Source organism: Phaseolus vulgaris, chromosome 8 (genome assembly GCF_000499845.2).
Source record: "Phaseolus vulgaris cultivar G19833 chromosome 8, P. vulgaris v2.0, whole genome shotgun sequence".
Taxonomy (NCBI): Eukaryota; Viridiplantae; Streptophyta; class Magnoliopsida; order Fabales; family Fabaceae; genus Phaseolus; species Phaseolus vulgaris.
Genome location: NC_023752.2, coordinates 31444584 through 31459762, shown reverse-complemented (window position 1 = coordinate 31459762; position 15179 = coordinate 31444584). Strand labels below are relative to the sequence as shown.

Here is a 15179-nt window from a genome sequence, read left to right as displayed (position 1 = left end):
GATTCCAGTCGAAATCCAGGAAAACTCGCCGAGATTTCAGAACTTTGTGGCGGAAGACTCGAACGAAGAAAGAAGAATGAATCTGGATTTGCTGGATGAGGTCAGGGAGGAGGCGAGAGTGAAGGCCGAAGCAGTAAAGAGAAGAATTGAGCGAAGGTATAACTCTAAGGTAATGTCAAGGCAGTTTAGAAGTGGCGATCTGGTGATGAGGAAGGCCCATCAGTACGAGATGCAGAACAAGTTATCGCCTAAGTGGACGGGACCGTTCAGAATAACCGAGGTGCTCGGAAACGACGCCTACCGCTTGGAGACGTTAGAAGGAGGGGCGATTCCTCGCACTTGGAACGCCACACATCTCAAATTGTATTACAGTTAAAGCCTTGTAAGTAAAGACGAACATGAAGAGATTGGAATAGTTTCTGTTAAAACAATTTCAAGGGGGCACTCTTTTTTCCCTAAGGAGGGTTTTTAATGAGGCCACCCAATAAAGAAGAGTTTTTCAAGTTTAAAGCTTCTAAGTTTGCATGCTTATTGCTTTGAAAGTTTTAGAAAAAAGACCTTATCACTGGTACGTGATCTAGGGCAACAGTAAAGTCATATTGCATGCTTCAATAGTAAAAGTTTTAAAGTCCCCATCGTTTTTCGGCGATCGGTGGCAGTAGTAAAAGTTTTAAAGTCCCCATCATTTTTCGGCGATCGGTGGAAATAGTTAAAGGTTTTGAAGTCCCCGTCGTTTTTCGGCGATCGGTGGCAGTAGTTAAAAGTTTTAGAGACCTCATCGTCTTTCGGCGATCGGAGGTACCAGTAGTGCAAAAAGCCCTCAGCGCTCTCGTGCATTTTGAGGCAAAAGAAGAAGTCCTCCTCGCCCTTGAGCAAGTGCAGGTGAGAAAAAGAAGAAGTCCTCCTCGCCCTTGAGCGAGTGCAGGCGAGAAAGAGAAGAAGTCTTCCTCGCCTTTGAGCGAGTGAAGGCAAAAACAGATTGAAAGACCTCTTTGCATAAGCAGATTGAGGCAAGATTAAAAGTCCTCAGTGCATCCAGGGGGGAGGAGATGTACACCCTGGGCAAGTTGAGGCACCAGAGGAAGTCCTTCTCACCTCAGAGTGAGTTCAGGCAAGATGAAACTGAAAAGTCAGGGGTGTTCGTGACCTTAAAGGGCGGGAAGGGAAGGTCGATGGAAAACGCCTTTTCCCCTTTAAGTGAAACATCAATGTTGACCCAGTAAGACCAGATAAAGCTTCCACGCTTGCGGGCAGTGTGAAGATAGATAAAATCCTTCTCGTCTTGAACGAGTTCAGGTACGACGTGAAGGGTGGAAGAAGATAAAGGATAACTGAGGTAGGTTCGAAGAGAACACCTCACTGTCCAGATCATTGTTCTAAAACTCAGGGAGGTAGAGAAGGGTCCGAAAGGCGCCTTTACCCCCAGATGAGGGAACAATGATCAAGTTACGCAAAGAAGAAAGGTAACGTCGCCAGAACCTTATGGCGTGAAGGTTGAGACGGTGAAGGGGTTGTACGGCGAGTGCCAGATCAGAAGAGTTCCAGGCGATGACAGAAGTTGGGGGCACTTCACTTGGCAGATCAGGTAAACTGTATGTTAATACTAGTTTGAGTCAAAACCTGCTGCCTAGTAAGTAATTTTATGTTAAGGTTTGTTGCCTTAAGTTCACAAGTTTTATTGAATGCCATCGCCGAAGAGTTGATAGTTGCTCAAATTTACTTTGAGTTAACAGTTTGCTAAGTTTGTTATAAGGTTAACAATTTGCTCGAGTTAAAAGCAGCATGTGAAAGGTTAAGTTCAAGTATTGCTAAGTTAATGCAGTTGAGTAAGTTTCACCGGTTATGTTAGTTAACCCCACAGCAAATAGAGGCAAAAGCATACAAGGTGAATAGAAAGACGATATTCAGGCAACGAGAATTATATAAGCATTGTCAATTCAAGTCTATACACAGATAGTTATTACAAACAAAGATGAATAACAAGTTTTCGAAGAAGAGGTGACGGGGAAAGGCAGTTAGTCTTCAGAAGGTATAATCTTCCCATCCACTACTTCATTGCAGATCGACAACATAGAAAGGTCGAGCTCAGGGTATTGGCATGCCATTTGCTCCAGAGCAGCTTCGAACCCAGAGGTGAGGACTTGAGCAGCACTCTGCTCAAGCTCATGTATTTGCTTCTTCAGCTCTTCCTTTCCCTCATGAGTTTGAGCGAGTTCTTCAGTAGCTCTTTTGCTCTAGTCCCGAGTTTGGGCCAGCTCTGCAGCAATCTTTTTAGCTTCCTCACGAGCTTGGGAGAGCTCAGCGAGAGCCTTATCTCTGTCTGCCTCGACCTTCCCTAAGAGGATCTCCCTATCTGCTGATCTCTTCTCAATTCTTTCCACCTTGGAAGCCTCAGCTTTTCGTGCAGCCTCCAAATCTGCCACCTTGACCCTGAGTGGGACTAGCTTGCTCTCCAAGTGAATTTTCTCTTGGAGTTGGAGGTGCAGTTTTTGGCGCAGATCGGAGGCTTCCTTGCGCGTGTTCCTTAGCTCGGCGTCCAGTGCATCCTCCAGCCTTGAGTGTTCCATTTCAGTCATCAGCAGGTTGCAAGTGAGCTTCTCCACCTCAGCCCTTATCATGAGATTTGACTCCTTGAGCTCGGAGTTTTCCTCTTGAAGCTTCTTGAGTGAATCCTTCACAGCTCTTGATACAATCGAAGGGAGATCTTCCGCCATGGTCTTTAGTTGAGATGTGAAGGGTCCCAAGGTCTCTTCAAAGGGATCTGGGAGGTTTGAGGCTGGTGCTGGAGGCACTGGTGGAGTTTGATGTTCGTTTTCACCACCACCCTCTTGAGCTTGAACAGCGAGGGGGGCTTCCAGGTGTGGTGGTGAGGCTGGAACTTCCGCTATGGGCGTTGGGGAAATTTGAGCACCCTCATCTACTCCTAATGCAGCCCCAGCGATGGATGTGGTGGAAGGAGGACCCTCTCCAACAGATACAAACGGTGTAGAGGCGCTCGGAGGGTCCTCTGCGTAATTAGGGCTGCCACTCTCAATCACTATGGGCGCGGCGGCCGGTGGTGCCGTTTAGACTGGTTCTAACGGGGTTGGAGGCGATGGCGGTGTTGGTGTTGGAAGTGTAGGTGGTGTGGAGGTAGCTACCCTTTTCCTCTTGGTAACAAGACCATCCTCGGTGGCTTCGTCATCATCTTCTTCCTCTGACACCACCTGAGGAGTCTTCCTCTTTGGCCTTCTCAGCCCCAGTTTTTTCCTTTCCGGGGCGGGTAGTACCCCGGAAGAAGTTGGACCTCAGGGAGGAGTCTTGCCTTGAGCAGCGGCGATCTCCACAACTGAGTTGGGCACAGTTTGGGAGCCCACCGCGAGTTTGTGGGATCGGGCGATTGCCTTCAATTCCTCCAGCTTTCCTTTTCCCAACATTGCATCTGCACAATGTAAAAAATAGATGAGTAACCGAAGCAGAAGCAGAACATGCAAGTATATACATACAGAGATAACATAACTAAATAGCACATGGATGAATGGTCAAGGCCAATACAGAATAATGGAGTGCCCAAGATAGAATGGTAAGAATGCTAAGTCAGTTTTAACGCGAAGTGAGAGTTTTGGTGTTGGGAAAGGGGCTAACCTATGTACATTTCGAGTTGGTCCTCAAGGAATTCAAAGGAGATTATCTGAGCAGTGGGGAAGGTGATGTTGGCAGAAGCCACACTCTTCCAGAAGAGACAAAGGTCTTTGTCCAGCTCCCCCATGTTGTCAGGACTTCTTGGTCTCTTGAAGTTGTCTTTGGAGTCCTTGTGCCCCTTCTTTACCCAATACAAGGGGAAGCCATCAAGCAATGAAGGGTCTTGATCGTTCTGGCACACCTTGACGAACTTCCCCTTCCAGTCTGTGTAGGATTGCTGGAAGATGGAGAGGATTGACCTCCCAGTAATCCCGTTCAGGCTGACCCAGGGGCGATCTCCAGGATTCTTTGCCTCGAACAAAAATAGGAAGACATACACCGAAGCCGGTAGCCCCAAGTGCCCGCAAAGGATTTGGAACGCCCTCACGAATGCCCAGCTGTTGGGATGGAGCTGGGCAGGGGCGATGTTGAGCTCGGTCAACAGCTCCCTCTAGAAGCGAGTGAAAGGAAACCTAAGTTTCACTTTCTTGAATAGTGTGGCGTAGATGAAGCAGAACAACTCGTCGTTGCTCCTCTTATCGTCCACACAGATTGGTTTTCCAGGGAGGCAAGGCAACACTGTCACTTTGCTATCGTGCTCCTTGTGAAATGAAAGGTCAGATTGATCCCCTTTCCTCAGTCAATGTACCCCCACCTCAGTATTTATCGATGAAGTTTCCTTCAGTAGAATCGGGGAGGCCCAAGGGTAGAGCTCTTTGTAGTCTTGTGAAGGAAGGGAGACTCCCCCGGCCTGTGGTGGAGTTGCTTAGGTAAGATTGGCATGGGATGAGGCAGGCCTCTCAGCCTGTGAGGAAGGAGCACCAGAGGCTCGTGGGGGGTTGCGTGTTGGTGGAGGGTTTGTCCCAGTGGTAACCCTACGAGTATTGGGAGGAGGGTTTTGCGATGAGGAAGGAGGGTTAACGGTGGACTTTGTCTGAGCCATCGCAGGAACTGCAAAGGAAAGAAAAGGGAGGAAATGAGGATAGCAAAAGAATGACTCGATCGAAGACGAAGAAGACAGAACGAACGAGTGAGAGTACGTTGGGGAAGACGCTATCCAGAACGAAGCTCTAAGTTACGAGAAAAAAGAGAAACAACCCACAATGTATGCTCCAGACAGTTAATGGATGATTCAAACCGACTAAAATGCAACAAATATCAGTAGAAGGAGTAAAAGAGTTACCTTTTGATGATCAGATGAGTGTTGAAAGAAGTTGAAGATTGAGGGAGACGTAGGTTTCGCAGTTCGCAGAGAGAGCGTTCAGAATGCTTGAAGATGAAAAAAGATAATGAAACAGTGAATATCGCGAAGGGTTTAAGGGTTTCGAACGTTGTAGGAAGCGTAAACGACAGTGAACAATGGCCGTTGATGGGTCCACGTGTCGAACGATCGAAGGAGTTGGTGAAATGTCAAGTCAGTGAACAATTTTAGCGCCAACGCGCAAAGCCACATAAGCTGCCGGATTTAAACCTCTTTAGTCTCCTCGCTGAACAAGTCGCAGCTCGAGACTCGGGGGCTTGTGTACCGACCAGGTCATCTTCAACCCGAAGGGCACCTTGTAGCAATAACATGACCTTTCCGTCATGAAGGCGGTCTTCTCTTCGTCCATGGGGTGCATTTTGATTTGGTTGTACCCCGAGAAGGCATCTAGAAAACTGAGCAGCTTGCACCCCGATGCACTGTCTACCAGGGCGTCTATGCTTGGCAAAGGATAAGAATCCTTTGGGCAGGCCTTGTTCAGGTCTGTAAAGTCAACACACATCCGCCATTTTCCGCTGCTCTTCTTGACCAGAACAACATTAGCGAGCCATTCTGGATATTGGATCTCCCTGATGTGGCCCGCTGCAAAGAGTTTTTGTGTCTCTTCCTTGATCGCCTGTCTCTTCTCCTCGTTGAACTTTCTTCTTCTTTGGCGGATGGGCCTGATCTGGGGGTCCATTGCTAAACGATGGCACAAGAAATCGGGATCGATTCCCGGCATATCTGAAGCAGCCCACGCAAACGCATCCAAGTGTCTACTTATCACCTTGGCGATTTGGTCTTGCGTCTTGCTATCCAGGGTTCTTCCCAACTTAAACACCTTGCCGCTGATCTCCTTCTCGAGCCATTCCTCTACTGGCTGAGGTTTCCTCTCGCTGGAGATCAGCGCCCTCGCGATACCAGTTTCTCTGGCGATCTCCGAGCAGTTTCTTTCTCCCTCCTAGCTCTCTGACCTCGCCTCTACATTCCCCATCGGCACATTGCCCTCGGCGACCACCTCCAACGCCGTATCCGAAACTCGCCGGGATTCGCGCTCCGGCTCCACGCCAGGGGGAGGCGTTGTGGTTACGTGGCACACAGACCTCTTGTTCTTAAGGCTGTTTTCGTAACACTTCTTCGCCTCCTTCTGGTCGGAGCAAATGGTGATGATCATGCCTTCCATAGACGGCAGCTTGACCTTCATGTGCCTTGTCGAAGGCACAGCTCCTGTTCTGTGGAGTGTTGGCCTTCCCAACAGTATGTTGTATGCTGACGGGGCGTTTCCAACAAGATACCTGATCTTCTCCGTTCGTGAGGCCAAGCCATCAGTGAAGGTCTTCCTCAGCTCGATATACCCCCTCACCTCCACTTGGTCACCGACAAAACCGTACAAGCAGCCCCCATATGGTCTCAGTTGATCGGGGGACAGTTGTAACTTCTCAAAAGTTGGCCAAAACATCACATCTGCTGAACTTCCTTGGTCGACCAGCACACGGTGGACAGTCCTTCCCGCCGTGAAAAGCGAGATCACAATAGGGTCGTTGTCGTGATGCACCACGTCCCTAAGGTCCCCCTTGGTGAACGTGATGTCCACGTCGGGCGAGTGATCCTCAAAGATTTCCACTGACATTACCGACCTCGCATACCTCTTACGTTGCGACGCAGTGCACCCCCGCCGGAGAATCCGCCGGCTATGGTGTGGATCTCGCCGTGAACGGGCACCTCGTGCTGTTGCCCTCCGCTGCTCGCCGGTTGAGACCCTGACGCTTGTTCCGCTTGCTTCTCTAGCAAGTAATCCTTCAGGAAACCACATTTGACCAGCTCGGCGAGCTGGTATCCCAGAGCTAAACACGAGTTGATAAAATGGCCAAAACTCTTATGGAACTCGCACCATGCGTCTGGCTTTGGCCCCAAAACCTTCTCCGTCGTTTTCTCAAGCACTTTGAGCCTGGCAGCAATGTTTGGGATGGCGATTAAATCAGCCAAACCCATCACAAACTCATACCTCGGGGGGCGATTACTCTCCCTGGGGCGCCCTGGTCCCTTGCTCTTACTTTTCTTAGGGTCGTAAGGATGGCGCGTCCTTTGATCCCTCTTTCCCGCCGTCGCCTCCATTACCCTTTGCGGTTGTACCCTTGCTTGGGCGCGCGGTTTAGTTGGGGCCACGTTTCCCCTCTTCTCGGTGACCTCGCTCTCGGCGGCAATGTGAGCCACAGCACGTCGCCGAATTTCAGCAAACGTGGCAGGGTGGCTCCTGATGAGCGACTCACTAAAAAGCCCAGGTAACACGCCCTTTTTGAAGGCGTGCACGAACATCTCTTCGTCCTTTTCTGGAAAACGGACTATCTGAGCTCCGAATCTGTTCAGGGACTCCCCTTGGTATTGCCTTATATCAAACAGGTCGTAAGACACCAAAGGTGGCGCCTTGTTCACTATATACTGCTCAACAAACATCTTGGAAAACTGTTGAAAAGTGGTGATGTGACCAGTAGGTATACTGACGAACCAGTCCAACGCCGTTCCGCTCAAAGTGCTCATGAACACCTTACAGTACACCGCGTCTGAAGCCCCTGAGAGCATCATCTGAGTATGAAACACCGTGAGATGGGCTTCAGGGTCCTCCACCCCAGTGAAAGACACTTTCACTACCACAGTGTTAGCCGGGACCACCGAGTCCATGATCTCTTGGGAAAATGGCATAGGAAAGCTGCGCGGTGGGGATGGGGGTGCAGATCTGTCCCCAGCACGCACGCTCCTCCCGCTCCTGAAGGGCTTTGCGCAGCTCTTCGTTGATCCTGTTGAGCTCTTCGTTCCTTGCTTGCGAGGCCACCAGCGCCTCGTGCATCCTTTCCTGTTCAGAACGCGATGCAGCCACGTTCTCCTGCAGCGTCCTCATCATGTCCATCACTTGTGTCATAGACACAGCATCTTCGTCTGTTGATGGCGCAACTGAACTGGAGCGTGTTGTCCTCATCCTTCCTTAGTAAACTCAGCAACTCAAAGAACTCCAGACAAACGGTGACAACTCCAGGAATCGACTGCAATAGCGAGCAGTCGAACAGAAAACACCAAAAACACCACAAACACGAACTATGGTTAGGAATCACCTTTTACACGGCCCCACGGTGGGCGCCAGATGATCCTGCCGGTTGACTTAGTGCAAGAGCGTTGCCTCGTCACAGTCTTCCTCACCAGCTTGTCACCACATACCCTCCAAGTCCACACAGCAGATAGCCTCTCTGAGAACCTGAAAAACACACAGTGGCGCCTCTACGGCCGGTGGCGCTCCAACGCTCAAGTCAGTGACAAGAACACCCAAAAAACTAAGAGAAAATATGCTCTGTAGGACCGTACTAAAGGCACACAACCCTAGCAGAATGAGCCGTATGAAAAACGTACCTCTGCAAATTCTGTTAAGGTTACCTTTATAGCTAGGTTTCTTCTCTCTCCAGGCCGTTATGCTTTTGGACGCGTGGCTCGCATCCAGCCCTGCACGTGTCGCCATCTGGGCTGGGATAGCAGGTAGCGCCCAGCCCTACACGTGTCGTCATCTGAGCTAGGACAACTTGAGCGTCATTTCTCTATTGCACCCAACCCTACACGTGTCGTCATCTAGGTTGGAGTAACTGGTGACATCCAACCCTACACGTGTCGTCATCTCGATTAGGACAACTTGAACGTTATTTCTGTGTAGTTACCAGCCGCACAGCTAAGTCTTCTACTCAAGGAGCAAGCTAGCGCACAATGCGCTGTGGAACACCACGTGACAAGGCGAGTATCGGATGCAACAAAGTGCATCACCTCTGTGATACCGCTCGTCGCAAGCGGCACCTTTCTTATTGCTGCGCCGTGCATGTTCTAGCTGGGGAAACCTTGCCACCAACGAATGTCTACTCTGGGAATCCTGTCGCTGATGAGCAAGGTGTTCCCCCCAACCCACTCGACCTTCATGCCCCATGCTGGTGCAACAATCGTCTTATTGAACTTACACGCTTGAAATTACCCTTCTGAGCCTTCAACAGCTTTAACTAAGTTTATTGGGAGATCCGGCAATGTGCTCCTTGTGGCGGCGTGTGAACCACCCGATCTCCTAGCATTCCCCGGCAATCTCTGATCATCTGATCTCCTAGCACTCTCATACGGCGACTGTGACATAACTCTGGTGACCGCCGGTTACGCACACTAGAGATCGGAGAACGCCAATTCAGCGATCGGCGACTATGCCTACTTCTAAACCATTCATCTTTTCTAGCCTACGTGTTCCACTGAGCACGCCCCACCCGAGCACGTGCAAGACACGTCATCACACCCGATGACCTGGTCGGTACAGTTAAAAAACCTCCATTATTTTGTTGAGGTTTTAGAAAAAAACCTCCATTAGTTAAATCAATTCCTTATATTAACCTCCGCTAAATAACCTCCATTAAAACCTTTTTTTCTTGTAGTGAGTGTAATGATATATTTGCATAGTGTTATGAATAAGTTTGCATAAGGTTTACAATTGTTGTTTTGAATTTCTGGAAATTTTGTTACTGTATTGAAATATAAAGGAATATACTATAAAAGGGATTGATAGTGTATTTAGAAAATATTATTTAATTGTAGAAAAATTGTGTAATTAAGAATAAAGATTTTGATGAAAAAATGGTATTTTAAATAATGAAGATGACAAACAAAAATAAGTATAAGTCAACTAGAAAATGAAGTTATAAGTATTCTCTATGTTACATCATCTTAAGTACACTAAAAACTTTAGATGAATATGTATAATATATAAGTATTATTTGTTAAGTTACTCATAACTTAATAAATGTTTATAAGAATGAATACACAGATTTAATAAACTACAACACTTAAAACCAAAACCAAAAGTACAAAGTATTTCTCAAAAACATATAAACTATGTTGCCAAATGTATATTTCAGAGTTACTTAATGCCTTGCTTGTAATTTCTCTATTGTTTCGAATTTTTATTTTTTTTATATTTTTGTTGTTTAAAGTTTTTCGATCATGTATAGGTTTCATAAAAGTATTTGTTGTGGAATTTATGTCATTTGTGTTTTGGGAAAGGAGAGAGACTGGGCAGGAGTTCGGTCCTCGGTCTTGAACCAGCTACTACTCGGTTCTCGGGTAGGGTAGAGGTCAGCTCGGCCATGGACCTAGAGTCAAGGTAGCGGTGTTGGACCTGTTTGGTTAATGGGTCTGATTTTCTAATGATGTGCTATGATTTAAATTCAAGTTACATGTGCTTAAAGATAAAATATAAAGAGATATTTTACAAAGATATAAGATAAAATATAAAGAGATATTTTATAGAGATATAAGATAAATATAAAGAGATATTTTATCTGTTGCACGTAAAATACCTGTTGATAGATGTTGTTAACCCTAAAAAGATAGGGAGGTGTATGTATAACAGAATGTGGCTTGTAGTTTAGCACCTAAAGGTCATTGGTGCACGTGGCATGTGGTTTTCTGTTAGAGATATAAGATAATGTGCTTATTTTCATTTAATATCTGTTTATCTCAAGTGCAATTGTTGCATGTGCAGTTATAAAAAGGGGCTGAAACCCAAGGTGAAGGTACGCTGTTTTTAGACGCTGTTTTTACACACTACACTGAGAATTATTGTTGCTTTTGTGAGTCATTACTGACTTGAGGGTCAGGTGCAAACGACCGTAAGGGCGCCCTCAGTCTCTACCGGTAAAAGCATTCAACAACCAAGAGAAGTGCAGATTCTAGAGGAGACAGGCGGAGCTTGAACCAGTTGCCAGAGTCAACCGGCAGCCAAGTCACCGACAATAACAGGCTTCATAAAAGTATTTACTGTGGAATTTATGTCATTTGTGTTATGGGAAATGCAAAGGTACGTTATACAGTTTTGGTCCACACAAAGGTATGCTCTATTCATTGTTGAGTATTCGTTACACATTGAGAAAAAAATAAAAGACAAAATATATTCTAAGATATTACAAAATTTTGTAAGTAAAAAAAAAATACTACTATAACCATTCAATATATCAAAGTATTTTAGAACATATTGAAACATTAAAATATTTACATTTATTCCATAAGTAAAATTATATAGGTTATATATATATATATATATATATATAACAACAAAACTTATGAAATTCCATTTCACCAATCACTTATAAAAGAATATACATGAGATCACACATTGTACATATTTGTTTTAACTTTGTATTTTTAGTTCATCTAGCATTTTGTCATTGTTTTTTGCCATAAATTTTTCAATAGATATCATTTTTGGTTGATTCTAGTTGCTTTGGATTCTACATTTTTTAGATTTGAATTTTTCTACTATTTTATAGGATTTTTTAAAGTTAAGGCGGATTTGCTGAAATTTTATAGAGAAAACCATGTGAATTAACTTTTGTTTGTATTAACTTAAACTTTTTTAATTGAGCTTATGAACCTAATTAGAGCTCACATATGTTTCCTTTAGATCTCAGGCCATTTAAATATCCTAGATGTACTCAAAACTTGTCATTTGCTAATTCCCTAGTTTTAGTTTTTTTCTCTTCATCTCTTTCTCTATCTTTTCTTTTCATTTTTTTGTTTTGTCTCTTCCTATGCCTATCTGAATTTTGTTTGTTGTTCCTTATTCATGGAGAACTAAATCTTAAGAATCAATTTACAAAATCAAGATTAAAAAGATGAATTGAGTTTTGTATCCATCGTTTTTCGCTTTTAAGTTTATTCTTTTGTTCTCAAATTTTAGTTTTGCTATTTGTGATTGAAATTACGTTTCTGATTTTAGAATTCAAAGTTTCTGATTTTAGAATTCAAAATAGGAATTGATTGAATATTGATTTGATGATTAAATATGGATTAGATTGAATTATACTTTTATTTTGATTCATATAATCAATTTAATTTATTGATTGAATTGCTTAATTATTGAAACTTGGATTTGAATCTTTAGAGAAATGTAATATTCAAAATGTTTGGTTATTGAATATGTAATTGATCCGTTTTGATATTTATATTTTCACTTTTGATTTATGATTTTTTTTTCATTTTGTGTTTTCAAAATCCCTAAACACTCAAATTATTTTTTTACATGAAAAACACTAAAGACTGAATACAGTAAAAATCAACATATATTCTCATAGACAACACTTTGTACTATAAGAAAATTTGGTATTAGTACAAATTTGTATGTAAGACCTTAAATATGTATGTAAAACATAGTTACATGCGAAAAAAATCCACATGTAAAATTGTCGTAGATAATTATTACATATGAATATGTAATTATCTTCAGGTTTACATACGAATATATCCGTATTAATTCTCTTTAGGTTTACACACAAATATATCTGTATGTAATTATCTTCAAATTACAAGATATATCTGTATATTTTTTTTTTATATTTGAAAGCACACAAAACCATTTCCAAACCTACTGAAAGTCATTCCAGAGACCATTAGAAATAAATTATAGCTACATACTCTGTTGGAATAGATACTAATATATATACCCGCTCTGTTTTGTCTTCTCATCATATATCTCAATATATAATAATGCTCAAGTAAATATTATTCAGTCTTTTTTTCACTCTATTGCAAACCTTACACTTTCAACAACATAAAAGTTTTTTCCATTTCTGACTTGCATTTGACTTTTCCTTTATACTGCTAGCCACTCTTCTTCGTTGTTGGCTTCATTATCATCCTCATTCTTTGATTTCACTCTTCTTCAGCAATTGGGGAACTTGGAAACTGGAAAGTATCAATTATGACACAAATCACACGGACACCCCATCATCATTTCTGAATTATGCATCCAAAAAAGTTGAGAAAATTAATGTAGTTTAAATTGGTTTTATTTTATATATATACTTTTAGATTTTTATTTTCATATATTATTATTGTCAAAAATTGCATAAAGCCAATTGATTAAACATTATTCAACTTTTAAAATTCATATTTTATCTCACAAATTATATCAAGAGTGATATATAGTGGATATATAGTACATGGACATTATAGTCTTACAAAATATCATAAATAGCTTATAACAAAATAAAATATGATTGTATTTCCAGGAGGATTTGCAAAACAAAGTTTATGACATTATTACAATTACAACATAGGATACAAAGCACAATGACACGCGAACCACGATTGACCGAATGGTGTTTCAATGAAATTCTAGGTGAAGAGGGACACTGAGAAAATAATAAGCAGGTTTAAGATTTTAATATGGTTAGTGACATTACATAAAACATACCAAAGCCTGAAAAGGCGGCTGGTTACTACACAGAAATAACGTTCAAGTTGCCCCAATCCAGATGACGACACGTGTAGGGTTGGATGTCACCAGTTACTCCAACCTAGATGATGACACGTGTAGGGTCGGGTGCAATAGAGAAGTGGCGCTCAAGTTGTCCTAGCTCAGATGACGACACGTGTAGGGCTGGGCGCTACTTGCTATCCCAGCCTAGATGGCGAAACGTGCAGGGCTAGATGCGAGCCACGCGTCCAAAAGCATAACGGCCTGGAGAGAGAAGAAACCTAGCTATAAAGGTAACCTTAACAGAATTTGCAGAGGTACGTTTTTCATACGGCTCATTCTTCTAGGGTTGTGTGCCTTTAGTACGGTCCTATAGAGCATATTTTCTCTGAGTTTTTTGGGTGTTCTTGTCACTGACTTGAGCTTCGGAGCGCCACCGGCCGCAGAGGCGCCACTGTGTGTTTTTCAGGTTCTCAGAGAGGCTATCTGCTGTGTGGACTTGGAGGGTACCTGGTGACAAGCTGGTGATGAAGACTGTGACGAGGCAATGCTCTTGCACTAAGTCAACCGGCAGGATCATTAACCTTAGTTAAATTCCAAAGGTTTATTCTAAAGCCTCAACAAAATAACGGAGATTTTTTTAACCTTCGTTAATTTTCAAAGGTTTATTTTAAAACCTTCGCAAATTAAAACCTTCGTTCCTGCTTCGGTGGATGGCTTCCTCTTTTTGTTTGAGGCAATGAATCCTGGAGATCGCCCCTGGGTCAGCCTGAACGGGATTGCTGGGAGGTCAATCCTCTCCATCTTCGAGCAATCCTACAAAGACTGGAAGGGGAAGTTCAAGGTGTGCCAGAACGATCAAGACCCTTCACTGCTTGATGGCTTCCCCTTGTATTGGGTAAACAAGGGGCACAAGGACTCCAAAGACATCTTCAGGAGACCAAGAAGTCCTGACAACATGGGGGAGCTGGACAAAGACCTTTGTCTCTTCTGGAAGAGTGTGGCTTCTGCCAACATCACCTTCCCCACTGTTCAGATAATCTCCTTTGAATTCCTTGAGGACCAACTCGAAATGTACATAGGTTAGCCCCTTTCCCAACACCAAAACTCTCACTTCGCATTAAAACTGACTTAGCATTCTTACCATTCTATCTTTGGCACTCCATTATTCTGTATTGGCCTTGACCATTCATCCATGTGCTATTTACTTAGGTTATCTCTGTATGTATATACTTGCATGTTTTGCTTCTGCTTCGGTTACTCATCTATTTTTTTACCTTGTGCAGACGCAATGTTGGGAAAAGGAAAGCTGGCGGAATTGAGGGCGACCGCCCGATCCCACAAACTCGCGGCGGGCTCCCAAACTGTGCCCAACTCAGTTGTGGAGATCGCCGCTGCTCAAGGCAAGACTCCTCTCCGAGGTCCAACTTCTTCCGGGGTACTACCCGCCCCGGAAAGGAAAAAACTGGCGCTGAGAAGGCCAAAGAGGAAGACTCCTCAGGTGGTGTCAGAGGAAGAAGATGACGACGAAGCCACCGAGGATGGTCTTGTTACCAAGAGGAAAAGGGTAGCTACCTCCACACCACCTACACTTCCAACACCAACACCGCCATCGCCTCCAACCCCGTTAGAACCAGTCCAAACGGCACCACCGGCTGCCGCGCCCATAGTGATTGAGAGTGGCAGCCCTAATTACGCAGAGGACCCTCCGAGCGCCTCTACACCGTTTGTATCTGTTGGAGAGGGTCTTCCTTCCACCACATCCATCGCTGGGGCTGCATTAGGAGTAGATGAGGGTGCTCAAGTTTCCCCAACGCCCATAGCGGAAGTTCCGGCCTCACCTCCACGCTTGGAAGCCCCCCTTGCTGTTCAAGCTCAAGAGGGTGGTGGTGAAAACGAACATCGAACTCCACCAGTGCCTCCAGCACCAGCCTCAAACCTCCCAGATCCCTTTGAAGAGACCTTGGGACCCTTCACAGCTCAACTAAAGACCATGGCGGAAGATCTCCCTTCGCT

At 44.3% G+C, this 15179-nt stretch overlaps 2 protein-coding genes across 2 annotated transcripts; both read right to left on the bottom strand.

The window, feature by feature from the left end:
• Positions 1-2234: 2234 nt before the first annotated feature.
• Positions 2235-3748, bottom strand: LOC137824933 (uncharacterized). Its single transcript, XM_068630608.1, has 3 exons — positions 3625-3748; positions 3305-3421; positions 2235-3007 (listed from the first exon to the last, which is right to left on the bottom strand). Exons 1-3 carry the CDS (start codon positions 3746-3748, stop codon positions 2235-2237), a joined length of 1014 nt encoding a protein of 337 aa, XP_068486709.1.
• Positions 3749-4426: 678 nt separating this feature from the next.
• LOC137824932 (uncharacterized) lies at positions 4427-7579 on the bottom strand. The gene is made up of 3 exons (XM_068630607.1): positions 6955-7579; positions 6547-6744; positions 4427-4611 (listed from the first exon to the last, which is right to left on the bottom strand). Exons 1-3 carry the CDS (start codon positions 7577-7579, stop codon positions 4427-4429), a joined length of 1008 nt encoding a protein of 335 aa, XP_068486708.1.
• Between the last annotated feature and the right edge of the window lie 7600 nt (positions 7580-15179).